Here is a 20398-nt window from a genome sequence, read left to right as displayed (position 1 = left end):
CACACACACACACACACACACACACACACACACACATTATATATATATATATCAAGAATCGAGAGATAACCTACGGAGCTTTTAAAGGTGGAAAAAACGTTTGTTCGTTCGAATGAAAAAATGTTGATATAGGAGAGAGCCCTGTATTGCTACATTTGTGATGCTTCCGCAGAATCAGCAGATCGTAATTTAATTGTAACAATGCAGTATTGTGTGGAAATATTACATATATCCTAAACAAACCTCGTTGGTATCACTATCACATGCAGGGAAAATGTCTTTCTTTAATCCAGAACGCACAATATAAGAGCATGAGAGCATATATAGAGCGTATAACAAAGAAATCTAAAGCTATTGAATAACATTTGCACCTGCAAATCGAAAGAGTTCTGCTGATCTTTAAACATTCGTTCTCTGCGTATTGCGCTTCTTTGCTCCATTGCCACCACCGCTACAAATGCTGCTATATAAGCGCTTAGCCAGACAATTTGTGATGTATACATGTCTGACTGATTCTTACACCAAACACATAAAGCTACCTGCCCAAGAAAAACAGGATGTCAAAAAGTATGCTGTTTCCATCCCATATCCTTGAACTAGTGCAGATGTCAACGCGTGTCTTTTGTTGTAGATTCTGCCTTTATGCTAACACACAGTTTATGCATCTCCGAGTGAAGCTACGCCAGCTATCTAGCTGCCATAGGGTTAGTCAAAGTAAACATAAGCGTAGTAGCTTGGTGAATCGCAGAAAAATCCGCATCGTATGCGCACGCTACGCTGACGTCTGTTAATTGGCTTGACGAATCGCGCATAAACGGTACGACATGCCTAGGCCCAGTTTACGGCAGCCGGCTCTGTTGAGCACATTTGATCAATTTAGCCCCTGGATCCGTCCCTGCGTTGCACGCACGCCTCTATTCAACCCCCCTTTGAAATCTTCTGCTGAAACGCCACGCGATACCTAAAACGAGCATTATGTGGTTTATTTGAAACCCCGCAGTTAAAAACCCTCTCAGAACATCCCACTGCCCACATCAGGTCAATCGGATCGGATTGAGCAGTAAACCACGTGATCTGATTGATTCATCGGTCGTTAAGGATCAATTCATTGGTCCAATCAGATGAATTCGTTATATCAAATTAGATCGATTTATCGGGGAACTCAGATTGAGTCGTAACTAAAAGTGGATATGCTCACCAGTCAAATCAGATAGTTTCATCTCTCAAATCAGATAGGTTCATCAGTCAATTCAGATAGGTTCATCAATCAAAACAGGTTGGTTTATCAGTCAAATCTGATCTATTCATCAATCAAATCTGATCGATTCATCCGTCAAATCAGATCGATTCATCGGTGTCTTGCTTTCTCGCAGGTGATCGCCAACACTGTGCTGTTCGTGACGGCAGCCGTTGCCGGCGTGTTCACGCACTACCCGACAGAGGTCGCGCAGCGGCAAGCCTTCCTAGAGACGAGACGCTGCATCGAGGCGCGACTCATCTCACAGCGAGAGAACCAGCAGCAGGTAACGCATGGCGCAGACAGCGTAGACGTGCAGCCGGCTGAAAGGGGTGGTAGGATATGTTTACTAGGCACTTCTAATTTTAACATATATTTTACGATATATTAAAGAATGATGCAAAAACCCTAAATTGTGTGTGTGTGTGTGTGTGTGTGTGTGTGTGTGTGTGTGTGTGTGTGTGTGTATGTGTGTGTGCTTGTGCGTTGTCAATAACATAGATTGTTGATGGCACAAAAGTCGTGCGTCAGGTTGCCACATGATATGATTAATCTTTACTGCAACGTGGCTGAGTTTTTGTGTAACATGGTTAGTTAATAGCATGACCTGGGGCCGGATTCAAGAACAGTTCGTACGCACAACATCGTTCGTACGCACTGGTCGTCCGGGTTGCCGTATAACATGGCGAATTGTTGCGCGATATTATTAACGTACGCTGTTACGCTCGTCTCTCGTCTCAGGATCAGGGAGATCCGTAATGTGCTTTTCAATTATTCGACGAGCTGCTTAACGACACAGTGACAGACAGATGAAGACTAGTTTTAAGGATACTGTTAGGGTTGGGAGGTGATTTTCGGTCGAAATTTAAATTTCCACTTTATTTGATAGATCGCACCCATGGGCAGCTATGTATACGTAGAAATTATGTATGTAGCCTCCCAAACAGTTCCAAATACCCGCATTAGTCAATTCTTAATACATGCGTTCAATCATGGGAAATTTAGAAAAGTGCTAATATCGCCATTGTTAGAAATGCTGAAGTTGTTGATTTTTCAAACGCTATTTCGCACAACTCCAATTCCAATTTTTTTTCGTTACGTTTTAATGCTAACATATCAAAGGAAAAAAGAGTCCCTGGAATATTTTTTAATATTATATTTTATCAGTTATGGTTCTTTGTTTACGCAATTGTTGCGTTTTGAAAACCACTACACATTTTAGTACATCTTTTCAACTTATTTCCTAAATTAAAGCATTTAAATAAAATTCAAGGGAGCCTTTTTTAGTTTATACTATGAACAACTTATGGTTAAAAGTTTAGGTCCCAACTCTTTGCAGTTTCTGAGAAATAACAAAAAAACATTTTTTTTGTATAAATTCACAATTTTTGCCGTCACTTAATTAGCGATGAATCTTTTTAAATTTTTTTTATTCACAGCGTAGAGAGACATCTCTCTTATGTAATGGATATGAGTTTGATTGAATTTGATGAGCAGTTATGTTGCAATGCCCTTTACAGTGTTACTAGTCCGTAACCCTAGCAGTATCCTTAACAACATAAGAGCAGTGTGCAGTTGTGAATTGTTGAATGTGTGTGCATTGATATGCAGGTGAAACATATAAGCGCGCTAATATACTGGCGACATATGAGCCCAGAAGTTTCAGTCTTGGGCTTTCCTAGCGTGGACACCGCAGAGCTAGCTGCAGCGCCTCGATGGTCGTTGGATAAGTACAAGTAGTAATATTACAAGTATTATTACAAGTAGTAGTATTACAGCGTGACACTGCTTTGTTTCCGTTGTCAGGGGGCCGTTGTCAGAAACATCGTAAAATTTATGCTAATGATAATATTGTAGTTCGGTTTGAAGGGTGAAACCCTCAGCTCCGGCATCGTAGCAGCGTAGAGTTAGCAGATGGTAGGGATGTTCCATCGTAGCAGATTGTAGCATCGTAGAATTGCAGCAAGGAGTAGAGATGATGCAGTCGCAGAATTTGTTCTTGAAGACTGACTTTATTAGTAAACACAATACAAATATATACACTACGCATGGTTCGCACAGTCCTTGAAAAGTCCTTGAATTTGAGGGGAGTCCTTGAAAAGTACTTGAATTTAGTAAATGTTGATTTTGTGCTTGAAAAGTCCTTGAATTTCATGAAAATGTCCTTGAATTTTATGAAAATGTTCTTGAATTTTTAGAAAGAATCCTTGCCTGTAATAAAAATAAATTTTGTACCATCAATAATGTGCAAACCTCAATAAAAATTGCGTTAAATGAGCTTAAAAAGCTATAGACACGATAGACAGTTAAATGATGATCACAAATTACAGTAAGTCAGTAAAAGCAGTCAGTAAATCAAGGTATGTTGTAGAAGTGACAGTGTTTAGAAGGGTTTATTAATGTGATCCAGGTAAATTTTAGAGGTGACATGCAGTGATTAAGAATGGGGTTATTAAATTAATCCAGGTATGTTTTGTTCTGTGTATGAATTCCGATAAAATGTCTTTGAATTTCCGATAAAATGTCCTTGAAAAGTCCTTGAAAAGTCCTTGGAAAAAATTTCAGTCCTGTATGAACCATGCTACGGCAACCTAGGCACCCAAGCCTAGGCCCCGTGTCTCGTCTTCGTCTGCTACATCTTGATAGGAAAGTCCATGTAATAACTCCCGTATGATCTGGGTAATGACTAACGTATCTCCTCTGGGTAATAACTAACTTATGATCTTTCGTCCGTGTCTATTTATACGTTTCAGAAACTGCCCGGTGACATCTCAATCCGACCGGTTTTCGTCATTACCGGCTGGATTTTGGCGGGGTTATGGGACGCGTGAGGCTACGCATAAATATCGCGCCCTACGTCCCGTGTCATTACAAAAACAACAACGAACTACCAGGCCAGAGCCCAGGACAATTAGTCCCACTGCCTCGCCTGGTTAGAAGCGCCCCTGGTTAATTATAACGCACAATGTACAATACAACAATAATGCTAAGATAACACTTACGACTAATGTTAATGTTACGAGAGGAGCGTTACGAAACACATCGCAGCTATTAGAAAACTTACGATAACAGGAACTTCATCACAAGGCTGATGATTGGATGAGAATCGATCACAAAATTTAAATTCATACACATTTATTGTACATCACAGTAATTTATGCATATTATGATGGCTAACCACATATGAATATTATTTGATGAAAAACGACACGGTCTTGAATTTATTCTGCACAACAAGACAACTTCTCACACTGTAACACATGACACGAGAGTCGTGGTCAGTGTCAAAGTATTTAAAACAAGAGAACAAATGCCATACGCCATTTGTAAATGTTTTGTTTTGTTTTACGACCGGTAGATAATTAATGTTTTTGATGTGTTTTTCAAGAAAAACACATATTACTCATTATTATAAAATATAATATCTAATGTGTAACAATTAATAAGTAATATTAAAAGTAATCTAATATTAAATGTGTTATTTCATCTTAATATTAAAGTTATGAGAGGGTCTGGGCTCTCGTAATGTTAAGAGAATATTTGCGAGGATTTTTCATTCTCGTAACTTTGCGATGTTTCTGTCAACGGTTTACGAGTGGAAGTTAATGTTATGACTAATGTTAAGACTGATTTTGTTTCTGACAACGTGCTCCAGATCCTCTCTTTTGGCGACACGCGCCTCGACGTAAATGAAGCAGACGTTTGCACTGGGAGGGGGAGGGGGTGTTATAGCTTCTAGCTGGCTGCCGTGGGTGCCCTCTAAACCAGTGGTTCTTAACCTTTTTTGAGTCATTGACCCCTTTGAGAATCTGGTGAAAGCTACGGACCCATCCCCAGAAAAATATGTTTATGTGCACATAAGCACATAAACACAAAATTTTGCATGCAATGGGGTTCACGGACCCCCTGAAGCCCATCCACGGACCCCAAAGGGGTCCATGGACCACAGGTTAAGAACCCCTGCTCTAAACCATCGATTATCTGCTAGAAATCTCTGCCTCTCCCTTGGTTCACTTTCTCTCTCTTTCTCTCTTTCTCTCTTTCTCTCTCTCTCTCTCTTTCTCTCTCTCTCTCTCTTCCCTTCCTACTCCCTCCCTTTCTATCGCTCTCATTCCCTCCCGCGCTCTCTATTTCTCTTGACCACTCTCCCTCTCTTTTACCCGGTCTGCATTAATCACTCTCTTCTGCGCCCTTTCTTTTGCGCTCTTTTTTCTCTGTTTTCTATCTCTATATTTGTTCCCCTCCCGCATTGTCTCTCTCTCTATATACCTTTCCCCAGAGCATTCTGTATCCCACATATCTCTCGCTTTGTATATTTCCACCTCCTCTACCCTCCCGCTCAACCTCACTCTTACCTTCTCGATATGATTCTCTGTCCCACCTCTCGCTCCTCCTCTACCCCATTCGCTACTCCCCCCACCATCGTCTCTATCTTTCTCCTTTTGTGCGTTTTTAGCTCATCTGACATAGTCAGATGCAGCTTGTAGAATCGCTTGATCGTCCGTCCGTCCGTTTGTGTGTGTGTGTACGAGAACACACCTCTAGATCAGATACTGTTACAGATAAACGTAGCTTTCGCGGTGACGATCGCCTCTGATCATCATCTGGACTGTTGTGTTGTCTCGATGTTATTGTTGTTGTTGTTGTTGTTGTTGTTGTTGTTGCTGCTTCTGCTGTTGTTTTTGTTGTTTTGTTTTCGTAAATATCACTGCTGCTGTTGTTGTTTTTCGTTGTTGTGAATGTCACGGCTGCTGCTGTTGTTGTTGTTTTGTTGCTGTTGCTTTTGTTGTTTATTGCGGGGAAACGCGGTTTTTTCCATAAACTAGTGTCATCGCGAATTTTTCACACTTTCGACACTGACAACCGTTTTGTTGACTTTGGCATGAACGTGGTCCATGCAGCTACACGTAATAGCGTAATACTGCGTATATATAATAGCGTAATACGGTAATAGTGCGTGCAATGAGGGAAGCAGGGGTAAACAGGGAGGGCTAGGAAGCCAAACCAGCTTTCTCGGGGACAGAAGCAATAAGATAGTGCAGTTGGTGTGGGTGGGTGTGGAGCTGCTAGGGTTTCCTCGAGTTTCTGTCCTTGTGAGTAAGTATGCTGCCTGCTTTTCTCTCTGATAGAAACTACGTGCTGCCTGGCAAAGAAATGGTTAATTTCTAATCCTGTTAGATGGATGTCGATTTTTGGCGTTTTGGTGTAGCACTTCTGCATGATAAGCATTGGTGACATTGTGTTATTTGCAAAAAGATGATATTCAAGGTGACCGAGCTCAATGGAAACGCCATTATCGCGGGAAGATCAAATAATAACGGAAACGCGATACTGTTATGTTTTTGCTCCAAGGATATACAAACTTCATACACTGGTGATAAAAGCATTCACACGGCAAATCCACTGTGTCACGAAAAACACGCGCAGCGACACTCACGCAAACACGAGCGCGTGCGCATGCGTGCGCAATCACGTACACGCACGCGCACGCCCACACGCACGCACTCCAATACATAAGCACAAACTCACGCTATCACACGCGCACACACGCACGCACACGTATACGCAAGCACACACCTACATATCGCATTGCATTCAGCAAACCACTGCTCTCTCTTTTCTGCCTAGGCTGTATCACGTGAGTTGATATGCCGTCTGCGCTCATATATTAGTAATCTGCCGGAAATTGCTAGGTAATAAAGACGTGTAACTCTTAATTTCCTGCCTCATTCTCTGAAACTGTCTCATGTTGAAATCACAGCACTTGCCGTTACTATTTACTTTAATATTTACCAAGTTTCACCAGTGTATATCCATAGGTAGTGATTTTTCATAATATCATTTATCATATTTTATATATATTAATATATATTTCATTTTTATATTTTTCATAATATAATTCAGATGTGAGTAATCCAGTAAAGCGGGCAGCACACTTCACCATTTTCGTTGCTCGTACAGGCAAGTGTGCGGGGGCCGGCAACGACCACTCACCACGGAAATTTAGTGGTGACCACGAGTTGCCGAGAATCAAACCGGTTTGATTTCTCACCACGAAAATTGCTCGTGGTGGCAACTTGTGGTGAAGTGTGCTGTGACGCGGCATAGTAGCAGAAGGGCGTAGACATGCTGCTAGCCACTGTTTGCCCCCCCCCAAGAGCATTAAATGCAGTCGAGAATGCTGCTTGTAAGGGCTGTGACTGTAATCTGTGTGAGCGTACACCACGAACAGTACATCTATTAATGAGGATACCTTCCCTGCGCGCCCTGTATACACCTGCCTTCTATGGCTTCCTACAGCCTTTCATGGTAAACCATCAAGCGTCAGATGCACCTATACGCGAGCGAAGTTTTTCTGTAGCTTTTGCCCACACATATCGAACGATGGTACTCTGAAGCATGGTATATGTGGAAGGTATATTTCTTCTCTCGATAAATGTTTTGCCGGCGCGCACATCACATGTTTACTTGTAATTTTCGCTTCGTGTTTAGTTAGCACTCTGACCAGCAGTCCTTCTCCTGCACGTGTAATTATGATATGCTATCATGTATTGATGCCGCGTCGCCCGCGTGCTGCGGCCCTCCGGCTATGTAGCTTCGCAGCACGTCGCCGCATATAAGCATATTATCAGGAGTTAATGAAGACAAATTGTCTTCATTAAAGTTGTCTTCACAATTTGTCTTCATTAACTCCTGATATTATACATCACATATAGGTGTTGGCAACACGGTTTCTGTGGCAGAATATCTATCCCTCTATCTATCTACCTACCTATTCATTTATCTATATCTATCTATCTAGCTAGCTGGATATCTATCCAGCCATCCACATACACACACAAATATATATATATGGTAATGCGTATGTCCGTACGCAGGTTTACGTGTATGTACGACGTAGATATGACGTATATGAGATATGGCGATCGGCAGCATCAAAAGCTAGAATCAATGCCAAATGCCACGCTCGATTATGGTTTACTGCCGCTGTAGTTTGACCGTTTAGACGATACCTCTGGTTCGGTCTTGTTATAATATAAGAAAGCCATTATTGCTCTATCTTGTGGATTTCATTAATGTGATATAGGAAAGTTAGAACTTTAGTTGATTTAGTTAAGCAGAAACGCGGTAATTAACGACTGCTCGCTGTTTATCTGCATCTAGGAGCGCTTGCTGTTGTCGGTGTTGCCGAGGCACGTTGCCATGGAGATGAAGGCGGACATTGCCGGTGCGCCGAAAGACACGATGTTTCACAAGATATACATCCAGCGACATGACAGTGTCAGGTGGGCGATTTGTGTGTGTGCTTGTTATTGGTAAACACGTCCACATTGTTACACTTCGTAAAACGCATCGTAAAAAAACATTTGGCACTAAACATTGAGTCCATCGGGTTACAACGAAGACGGCGCGATAATCAATGTGTGTGTGTAATGCGTCGGTGAGCGAGTGAATTCACATTGCGGTGCGGGTGTACCCAGATCAGCTTTTTGCGCTCAGAATAGCATTTTGGAAAGAAATGTCTAACGATGATGTTTGGTATTTGGTTTCGTGAATTTGTTTTTCTATTCAATTTTACGCTATCGAATAGTAGTCGTGTGTTCGTCGCGTGCGTGGCCCAAGAAAGGATTTTCAAGAGATTCTATTAGGTAATGTATACATTGCATTACCTAATAGAATCTCTTGAAAATCCTTCGTAGGAAAGGAGAGGCGGTGATAATGACCAGGCTTGCCCAGGTGCTATCAATGCTAGCGGTAATGGCAAGCGTGCAGCTGTTACTTTGATTCGTCGCGAGAAATGAAAGAAAATTGACGTCTGTTTTTAAATCTTAAAAATTGTTAGGAAGCCGAACTACTTTCTGTTCGTCTCGCCCATTGTTGATGGTAGCTGATGGTTGAAAAGTTCCAGCTTACTGTAGTTACACAATTATTCGTGGTTAACTTGGGAATAAATTGTATGATATATGATAAATGTTAGTCTCATTTTGTACCAGCGTCGTTAGTTTGCAGTGAGAAATAATTTGTCATGGGTTAGATGGTTGCGGTTGCTGACGTTGGCGTTCCCAGTGATGGCGTATGTTCGTTCATATAAGCATCACGCCGGGAGCTCGTGATAGTTAAAGCGCGTTGCAACAGTAGAGGGCGTCCACAGGTAGCAGACATGAATCAGCATAATATCACACCTAATTAAAAATACTTAGAGTGTTTCGGCGCGTAGACGATATACACGTTATTCATGCTTAATAACCATGGATTCAAACACCATACCCGTCATACTAGCATCATATCCGTTTCACACACAAAACTGGTACTCATGGTTGTGTCACTTGTGAGAATAGCACAATTGCTCGAGTGCCACCGTGTGCGGGTGTGTGAGATTCCTGCTGAGCACGAAACTCACGTTCCGTGCTCAGCAGGAACTTCACCGTGTGCGGGGGCCTTACGCCGCCGTTAGGTCGGGTTGCGATTGAATGCGACGCGACGCGACGCACTGCAATTCACTGCGACTGAGTGCTTAGGTCGACGGCGACGCGACTGACAGCGACTGGTCGCAGGCAGTCGCAGACGGCGCTTTTCGACGATCGCCAACAGATCGCGCAACTAAATGAGTTTACATGACTTGTTGCTGTGTGCATGTTGTGTATATGACTGCATGCACTGATTCTTTTATTCGCATGCATTGTTGATTATGCATACGAATCTCGTCGCAGCGATCGCAAGGCAGCTGATGTCGGGTAGACCGGTGGAACTAGTCGCGTCGCATCGCAAAAGTAGAACATACATGTGCGACTCACTGCGACTGACAGACAATTTTCCAGTCGCTTTTTTTCCAGTTAACAGTTCACAATTTTCCAGTTAAGCTACCACGATCAGCGCTGCAATACAGGCATTGGTTTCAGCCGTTTCGCACACACCTGCAACTCATGCAATGAGAGTTTCTGTTGTTCTGTTTCCTTGGACGGCGAAAAGGTGGAAGCCCAGCGCAAAGCCCCGATTTAGCTGTAACATGCTGCTGAATGCTAGAGCCGTGTACACATTTAATGCAATTCCGCTATTAACCGTAGCATTGTATTCGCCAGGAACTGGTCGTGAACCGTGGATAGGAAGTTGGGTATTTTACTTCGCGTTTCGAATGCAATCGTCTCGTTCTGTTAAAACCGATTGAAACTAATCTGGTATTTTCGCAGCGAAGTCTTCGCTGTTGCGTGGCGAAGAGAAGTGGTACGTGAGATAATGCGTGCGAGTGAGAGAGAGCGCGATAAGGGAGAGAGAGCGCGATAAGGGAGAGAGAGCGCGATAAGGGAGAGAGGGAGATGTAGAGAAAGAAAGAAGGAAAAGTGACAAAAGAGAAGAAGGATAAAGAGAGAGTGATATATATATATATAGAGAGAGAGAGAGGGGGAGAGCGAGAAAGAGAGAGAGAGAGAGAGGGGGCCCGAGAGAGGAAGACAGAGAGAAAGAAAGGGAGAGAGGGAGAAGAGGATGTGAAAGGGAGATGGCGCTGTTTGGGTAACGCACTAGTGATTTGCACCTTGAAATCGTAGTGCAGCGTCGGACATTTTGGATACCAAACAGGCGTGTTATGCCGCGCCGTTATTACAGCTATAGGCTTTACATTGCTTGCTTCGCCACGTTTCATTCCAGTTTGTACGGACCGCTTGCACACCCGTCAATGTATCCGATATACGTCATTGCTCACTCACTCACTCACTCAATCACACACTCACTCACTCACTCACTCACTCATTCACTCACTCACTCACTCAATCACACACTCACTCACTCACTCACTCACTCATTCACTCACTCACTCACTCATACCCCGTACAGACTTCAAAATTTGATCCTACATTAAACTAGTCCGGGCCAATCGCGCGTCAAATCGTAGCCGCCGTACAGACACAAAATTTTATGCTATATCAAATGAGTCACGGGTTGACTGTGCATGCTCAGTTCAACTCGCTACGTCACCCCGCAGACAGCTATTGTACTTTTATGTGACCTAAATACGGCTATGCGCATGCGTATTGCGAAATAGCACCGGATTTGGCCCGCGTGTTGCGTACAGACACAGCTTGGAGCGGGATAACTTATCCCGGGCCAAGTTTGAAGTTATCCCGGTCCTGGCCCTCCTTCATTTGCGGGGCCAAACTGGTGCGGGCCAGCGCGTATTTGGAGCGGGATAGCGTGTACACACTGGAAACGATTTGACGCGCTCCTGGCCCGGACCAGTTTGATGTAGGATCAAATCTGCAGTCTGTACGGTGTCAATGACGCAGCGTCCATCTTGTATGGTTAAAATCAAGGTAAACGCCTAAAACGCGGCGTGCCTCTCCCAGTGTTCTCCAAAGCAAACACCCGGCTGCCTATCGCGCCTGCGTATACCTGTTATTACAGCGTGCATGTGAACAACGGGTGTCGATATGGTAGCCAATAGCTAGATAGCTAGCTATACCCTGGCTGCGAAACGGGGTTATCAGGCACGCGCAACGAGAAATTGGTTTATTATGCACACGCGGGACACGAGGCGAGCGAGAACAATAGGAGAGCACGCTTACGCGTTTACCTGGGCAGGTGAACGCTCCACAATTCCTTCCTAACGAACCCAAGTATAGTTGCCCTTGCTAATCACGCGTGCCCACAGCATGCGTTCACACTTCTCAATGATCGTATTGTCGCGCTGACCTCGGGCGATATTATCGGCAAGCAATCAGACCGCTGCAGTGCTGACTGCCATCAACAGCTATAGCGCGCATTGCTCACGTTTTGCGCTCTAATTGGAAGACTTAGTGTGTAATCTACGAGAGATATGTTAATCACGCGATTGAATGCGAGCACGGTATTGTAGTTCGTTGATGAAGTGACGAAGTTATAAATCTTCGCCGTGCGGTCCATGCAGCTTCCCAGCGTTGACCTACCGCCAATCTTCTGTCCGCCCCAAGCAATTACCACCAAGGTCCCTGCCGAACCTACCGTACCCTACCTACCCGATAGGGCGAACCTCCGACGTATATATATATATATATCCCACCCTCCCCCTACCCTCCATCTGCGATAGTGGGCGTGTCCTAACAATGATGTGTACGCAACTGCGTGTCTGCATATCTGCGCCTAACAAATGTGGTACTACGCACGACTGAAATTTTACGTTTATAATCGTAGCAACAGACCTCAGATGAGCCCAGACGCTCTGCGGCTCTTGTTACGTTCTTCGATTGATCGACTTTCTGAGTTTCTCAATTGCAATGATTACGCCTTGAGCACACTGCGCCGTTCTCATTTGGCGGTAGTCGCTGATCATCACGGTTAACTGTTTCAAGTCACGTGTAGTGGACACATGTATCGTGTTCACGCAGCAATGCTGTAGTACTAGTGCCACTGCCGGCGGAAAACAACGATGAACGCGCGAGAAAAGTACCCAGTGAACGAAAGAAGTAGCGAAAGCGCTTCTGTTCTGTTCTGTTCTGTTCTGATTATTTATGTTCAGTTCTGTTTTCTGAGCTGTTCTTGTCTGTTCTGTTCCATTCTGTTCTATTATGTTCTCTTCTTTTCGCTTCTTTTCTCTTTTCTCTCATGTTCTCTTCTCTTCTCTTTTAGTATGCCCTGTTTTGTTCTGTTTTGTTCTGTTTTTTGTTCTGTTCTGTTCTTTTCTGTTCTGTTTTGAAAAGACGACTTCTAACGTCTGTACCACCGAGCTGTCGCGGAAGGCCTGTAAATTGTTGCGGTGGAAGAATGCATAGGAGAATTCGTACTGGCAGGCTTCTATATGTACCGAGGTACGGTATACCGATGCGTTCACTATAAAGTCGTCCACGTGTTTTACCTGTGCGGCCTCTCGCTGACGTCTTTGTACTGGGCGCGGGGGGGGGGCAAGAACACAACAGTTTACGCAGGGATATCCTCCCACCCATCAGAAACAACCGTTCGCGATACCTTCTCCCTACTTTCTTCCTAGCCTCCGTGCCTCCTTCCGTTACTAGCTAGCATGTACTTGTACCAGCTTTTGTAGTCGTTACTATACTTCATAGGTAGATCTGCTCACCGGTCAGTGCTACACTGAGTTATAGCGAGTGAACAACGATTCAGTTGTTCACTGAATAATTAATACACGTTACTTATCCTTGACTTTACTCGGCGAGAACACGTCAGTGCGATGTGCGATGAGAGAACGCCCGGATTAACTAATATTACAATAGGCTATCCTTTGGCTTTCTTCATTAGAAACGGCTGCCTACAATGCTGCTTTCATGAAGCCATACCGTCTGACGTTACGATGCTGCTGTCGGTTTAATCAATTTTCAGATGAAGGCAGCTGCAAACGCGCTGTTAATTCAGCCCGATACTCGCTCGATACCCGTATAAGGGTGGCATGTGCGGTCTGCATTTTTACGTGGCGATTTTAAGTGGAGAACGTGACAGGCACAGAAGATTCTATTTCTATTTCTCTTGGACCCTTGATATATGATGATGATTGTCAGGCGGCCTCGCATCGAGCGTGATTCGTGTGCTTGTGCTGGCGATACGTACAAGGTGCCTGCACGCATGCTTTGGATGGTTTGTTTGACGGTCAATGCGCGCCAGATGGCGGTCGTAATGTGTCGCTCACTTTGGAACGTAAGCAACATCGTGTTGATTGTGGCAGTCTCTCTCATCTCTCTCTCTCTCTCTCTCTCTCTCTCTCTCTCTCTCTCTCTCTCGCAGCGAACATCACCTCCTCGGGTGCCCGAGGTAAACGCGTAAGCGTCGCTCTCCTAATTGTTCTCAGTGCATCGCCTCGCGTGTCCCGCGTGTGCAGTAAACAACACCAATCCTCGTTTGCGCCGCGGTGCCGTGAGTAACACGCCCGTTTCGCGCGAGCCATGGTATAGCTACTGATGCTAGCCTATTTCGGCTACCAATATCGACAGCCCGTTGTTCACCATCGCATTCTTCTCTCTACCCTCTCGCTGTAATAACCAGGTATACGCAGCCGGCGCGAATTACGGCAGGCCGGCTCGTTGCTTCCCCCTCTTGTCTTTGGAGAATCTCGCTATCCATGTGCGCTCAGAGCTAACCTGCATCCGTCTCCCGTCTCCTCTCCTTCTCTCTCATCTCCCTCAGCTCTCCTCTCTCTTCTCTCTCGGTCTCTCTTGTCTCTCTCTTCTCTCCTCGATCTCTCTCTCTCTCTCTCTCTCTTTCTCGTCCTTTCTCTCTCTCCTCAGTCTCTCTCTCTCTCTCTCTCTCCTCATCTTCCTCGCTCTCCCCTCTTTCATCTCATCTCATCTCGTCTCTCTCGTCTCTCTCCTCTCTCTCTTTCTTTTTTTTTCCCCTCTCCTCCGTCTCGTCTTCTCGATCTCTCTCCTCTTTCTCCCTTGCCTTTTTTTTCTCTTTCTCTCTGCGTCTTTGGGCTCGCCAGGTCCTCTCCTAAATCTTCTAATCTCTATCTCACACTCTGTGGTGCGCGTGCCGGGAGCCGGTGTGTCTGCTCATTTCCTCCTCTCATCTTCTCTCTCTCTTCTCTTCATCCTCTTTTCTCCTGCGTTTAAATCTTTTTCAACAACATTGTCTCGCCTGATCGTTTGGCCTCAACAGGCGCGAGGGAGCCTAAATGCAACTGTCTCAGGCGCCCGTCGATCTATTCTGAATTGCGCTCCAGCGGAGGACGGCCAGACGACGCTGATGTAGAACGGACCACAGCGAAGCATGGGAGCAACGAACGCGGAAATACCTCGGATAGGGCGTCCGCTTCGCCAGGCAGCAAAATACGGGCAGTTGTCTTGCCAGTCGCCCCGGATTAATCCGATACGAGGATCGGCTGTCGGAGCTGGAAAGCGGCCAGAAACGTTGACAGGAGGAAACGACGCGGACGTGGCCGGCGCCGCAGACGCAGGGTGCAGGAATTCGAGAGCGCGCTCGAGTACAGGGGCGGACGCGCGGTGGTGTCTGAGGGATCTGCTGTCTGCAGACTACAGATTTAAAGTGCAGTCGCGCCAAGAGGAGGTCGTGGTTACTTCGCAAGAGTTACGAAACTGTTTGGTCCCGCATCACGCAACCACGTGCAGGCACGACAGAGCGCGCGCGCCCACCGCACAATCGCACTCGCACGGTGTACGCACTCAGACGGATCACGGGTCAACCCACGTACTCGCACCACAGATCTCGCACAGTCGCACGACGCATCGCCGGCACGCACCTGCACCGCGGACACACACGCTGATCACGCCACACACACATAGCCGCACTGTACGCACTCTACACTCACACCCACCGTCGCCTACCCACGGGCACCGGGTTCAACTCACATACACACGGCCACGACATGTAAACGTCTCGCCCGTCTACACTACGCCCGCGCACGCTCTTCCACGCATTGCGATGTGTGTGGCGCGCGGCCAGCGTCGTCGTGTGTGCTGTGCCTCGCCCTCGGTGTGTGTTGTGTGTGTGTGTTGCGTAGTGCGCGCGCGGTGTGTGTGTGTGTGTGTGTGTGTGAGTGTGTGTGTGTGCCGGTGCGTGGTGTGTGTGAGCGTGTGCGTGTGCGCAGTCGCGCGTGTGTGTATGAGCGTGTTGAGTGTGCGTGCGTGTGTGTGTGTGTGTGTGTGTGTGTGTGTGTGTGTGTGTGTGTGTGTGTGTGTGTGCTGTGTTGCGGCTGCCACGAGTGTCGTCGTGTGTGCTTGTATTCCGTACACGCCGTCCACATTGTGACACTTCTTCGTAAAGGGGGAACGCATGCGTAAAAAAACATGTGGCACTAAAGCATGAGTCGATCGGTTTACAAGGAAGACGGCGGCGAACTAATCATCAAATGTGTGTGGTGTAATGCGTCGTGAGCGAGTGAATTCACATTGCGGTGCGGGGTGTACCCAGAAAAATAAATCCCCAGGCCTTTTTGCGCTCAGAATAGCCTTTTGGAAAGAAACTGTCTAAGCGACGGCATGCTTTGGCTAAATTTGGTTTCGTGAATTTGTTTTTTCTATTCAATTTTAGAGCGCTATCGAATAGGTAGTCCGTGTGTTCCGTCGCGTGCAGTGGGCCCAAGAAAGCGATTTTCAAGAGATTCTATAGGAATTGTATTACATTGTTTGCAGTTACTAATAGAATCTCTTGAAATCCTTCGTAAGGAAAGGAAGAGGCGTGAATAATGACCCAGGCTTGGCCGCAGGTGGCTACTCATGCTAGCGGGTAATGGAGACGCGTTGGCAGCTGTTCACTTTGATTGTCGCGCAGAGATATGAAAGAAAATTGCGTCGTTTTTAAATCTTAAAAATTGTTAGAAGTCCGAACTACTTTCTGTTCGTCTCGCCCATTGTTTGATGAAAGCCTTGATGGGTTGAAAAAGTTCCAGCTGCTGTAGGTTACACAAGTTACTTCGTCGTTAACTTGGAATATGAATTGAATGATTATATGATAAATGTTAGTCTCATTTTGTACCAAGCGTCGTTAGTTTGCAGGTGACGAATAATCTTGTCATAGGGGTTAGGATGTTGCGGTTGCTGAACGTTGGCGGTTCGCCGTGATGGCGTATGTTCGTTTATATAAGCATCACGAGCGTCGGGAGCGTCGTGATAGTTAAAGCGCGTTGGCAACAGTAGAGGGGCGTCAGCAGGTAGGCAGACTGAACAGCATAATATCACACCTACATTAAAACTCACTATAGAGTGTTCGCGCGTAGACGATATACACGTTATTCATGGGCTTCATAAACCATCGGATTCAAACACCGATACCCGTCATAGCTAGGCATCAGTATTCCGTTTCACACACAAAAGGGTACTCCCATGGTTGTGTCACTATGTGAGATAGCACAATTGTCTCGGTGCCACCGTGTGCGGGGGCCTAGGGCCGGCTGTTAGGCTCGGGGTTCGATTGAATGCGACGCGACGCGACGCACTGGCAATTCACTGCGACTGGAAGGGCTTAGTTGCGACGGCGACCGCAGAGACGGACTGGTGCGCAGGCAGTGGCATACGGCGCTTTCGACGATCGCCAACAGATCGCGCACTAAATGTAGTTTAGCATGATTGTTGTGTCGTGCATGTTGTGGATATGACTGCATGCTGATTCTTTTATTCGCATGCAGATTGTTGATTATGGGCATACGATCTCGTCGCAGCGATCGCCAAGGGAGCAGCTGATGTCGGGGTAGACGGTGAACTAGTCGCGTCGGCATCGCAAAGAGTAGATACACTACAATCGTGCGACTTCACCTGGCGACATCGACAGAATTCTTCCAGTCGCTTTTTTTCAGCAAGTAACAGTTCACGAATTTTCCAGTTAAGGGCTAGCGCACGATCAGGCGCTGGCGAATACAGCGCATTGGTTCATTTTGCGTTTCGCAGCACCCTGCAACTCGATGCAATAGAGAGTTCTGTTGTTCTGTTTCCGTTGACGGCGAAAAGGTGGAAGCCCAGCGCAAAGCCGATTTAGGGCTGGTAACATGCTGCGCGAATGCTAGAAGCCGTGTACACATTTAAGTGCAATTCCTGCTATTACCGTAGCCATTGATATTCGCGCAGGAACTGGTCGTGAACCGTGGATGGAAGTTGCGGCTATTTTTAATACTTCGCGTTTCGAATGGCAATCGTCTCGCTTCTGTTACAACCGATTGAAACTAATTGGTAATTTTCGCAGCGAAAGTCTTCGCTGTTGCGTGAGAGCAGAAGTGGTACGTGAGATAATGTGTGCGAGTGAGAGAGAGCGCGAATAGAGGAGAGCGAGGCGCGATAAGGGAGAGAGAGCGGCGATACGAGGGAGAGAGGGAGAATTCGTAGAGAAAGAACAGAAGGAAAAGTTGACAAAAGAGAAGAAGGATAAAGTACGAGAGTGATCCATATATAATATATATAGAGAGAGAGAGGGGGAGAGCGAGAATCGAGAGAGAGAGAGAGGCGGCCGGCGAGAGAGGAAGACGGGTAAAGAAAAGAAGAAGGGAGAAGCCGGGAAGATGAGGATGTGAAAGGGGGATTAATGGCGCTGTTTTGGGTATCGCGGCACTAAAGTGAGCTTGCACCTTTGAAATGAAGTGCGCGTCGGGATCCGAATGTTTGGATAACAAACGAAGCCGGTTGTTATGCCGCGCCGTTATTAACAGCTGATAGGCTGTTAACATTGCTTGGCATTCGCCACGTTTCATTTCCAGTTTGTAACGTGATAGCGGACGGCGATTGCACACGCGTCAATGGGTATCCGATATACGTCAATATGCTCACAGGTGCGTGGGATCACATTCACTCACTCATCACACACCTGCTCGCCCTACACACGACATCAGAGAACCGTGTGCACTCACTCACATCAATCCATTCCAAAGAAATTACGTCACCACAGGATCACCATACCCATCATCCCACGTCACCCCGACACAGACTTCAAATTGATCCTAACTTAAACTCTAGTCTCGGGGCCAAATCCGCGCGTCAAAAAATCGGTAGCCGCCGCGTACAGACATTAGCAGAGAAAACCCCTACAACACACAAATTAATTATGCTAAATAAAAAATAAAATAAAACATATCAAATGAGTGCACGGGTTGGCTGTGCTGCTCAGTTCAACTCGCTACTCACACCGACAGCGGCAGATGACACCGCCCCCCCACCAGCCCCTACTGTTCGAGTCACTTTTATCGTACCTAATATTCTTGCTTATGCCTATTGCGTATTGCGAATAATAGCACCGGATCTTGCCACCTCCCACCCCCCCCGCGTGTGTGCCGTACAGACACAGCTTGGAGCGGCGAGATAACTATCCGCGGGCCCAAGTTTTGAAGTTATCCGGTCCTGGCCCCCCCTCCCCTTCATTTGCGGGGCAAACTGGCTCGGAGACACCCCAACAGCGCGTATTTGGACCAGCGGGATGCGTGTACACACTGAGATCACGATTATGGACCCCGCGGAGGGTCACTGGCCGCCGCGGCTCGAGGAGCAGTTTTGATGTAGGATCAAATCTGCAGTCAAGTGTACGCCACCCAGTGGTCAATGCGAAACCGCGTCTTCTTGGTATCGCGATTAAAATAAAGGTAACGCCCCAACCCTGAAAACGTCCCACCGACGTGCCCCCCGCGCCCCAAGACTCGCCCACCCGCTCCACCCCGAGCCTCCCCCCGCGCCAACCCACCACCACCGCGAGCCCGTCGCCCTCCCACTCCCGCAGTGTCTCCTCCCCAAGGCAAACAGCCGCCCCGGCCTGCCTATCGCAGCCCTGCGATATACCCGTTATCAACAGCGTGCATGTGAACAACAGGGTGTCGTTAATGGTAGCAATAGCTAGGATAAGGCCGCTAGCTATCACCCCCCCTGGCTCGCGAACACGGCGTTATCGGCCGCGCAACGAAGAAATATGGTTTTATTATGCAGCACGCGGGACACGAGCGAGCGCAGAACAATAGGAAGCACGCTTACGCGTTACCTGGGCAGGTAGAACGCTCCACAATCCTTCCTAACGAACCAAGTGAGTACGTTGCCCTTGCTAATCACGCGTGCCCACAGCATCGCGTATCACACTTCTCAATGATCCGTATTGTCGCGCTGACCTCGGGCGATATATCCGAGCAAGCAATCAGACGCGCGGCTGCAGTGCTGACTGCATCAACAGCTATAGCGGCGCACTGGCTGCACGTTTTTTGCGCGTCTACATTGGAAGACTTAGTGTGTAATCCTAGAGACTATGTTACATCAACGCCGATTGAATGCGAGCACGGTATTGTAAGTTCGGTTGATGCCAGTGACGAAGTTATAAATCTTCGCCGTGCGGTCCATGCAGGGCTTCGCCAAGCGTTGACCTAACCGCCAGATTCTTCTGTCCGCCCAAGCACTTACCACCCAAGGTCCCTTGCCGAACTACGGCGTACCCTACTACCGCATCAGGGCGAACCTCCGACGTTATATATATTATATATTATTATATAATATACATATATAATAATATATATACTTATATGGTATACTTGGATAATTACGTAAGCGGAATACGAATACGATATGGCGATCCTCGTTCATAGGGTTGTACGCACATACGCGCACATATAATCACGCACACGCACGCACACGCGCGCGCACACGCTCACACGCTGGCACTAATCCGAGCATACCCGCCCGGACGCACGCACTTCTATTGTATATCATTCCCTACGTCGGCTTTCTAAAATTAAGTAGTGTTAGTGATTAATTGGCCTTTATTCTTTCTGTT

At 46.5% G+C, this 20398-nt stretch overlaps 1 protein-coding gene across 1 annotated transcript in view; it reads left to right on the top strand.

The window, feature by feature from the left end:
* LOC106816298 (adenylate cyclase type 5-like) overlaps positions 1–20398 on the top strand; it is a 173536-nt gene that overhangs the window by 57315 nt on the left and 95823 nt on the right. Inside the window, exons 2-3 of the mRNA XM_014820883.1 lie at positions 1374–1523; positions 8402–8523. Of these exons, the coding sequence (XP_014676369.1) occupies positions 1374–1523; positions 8402–8523 (272 nt within the window). The remainder of the gene's footprint in view (positions 1–1373; positions 1524–8401; positions 8524–20398) is intronic.

Source organism: Priapulus caudatus, unplaced genomic scaffold (assembly GCF_000485595.1).
Source record: "Priapulus caudatus unplaced genomic scaffold, Priapulus_caudatus-5.0.1 Scaffold31, whole genome shotgun sequence".
Lineage (NCBI taxonomy): Eukaryota > Metazoa > Priapulida > Priapulimorpha > Priapulimorphida > Priapulidae > Priapulus > Priapulus caudatus.
Note: the sequence above shows the minus strand (reverse complement) of the source record. Positions and strands in the feature narration are given on the sequence as shown.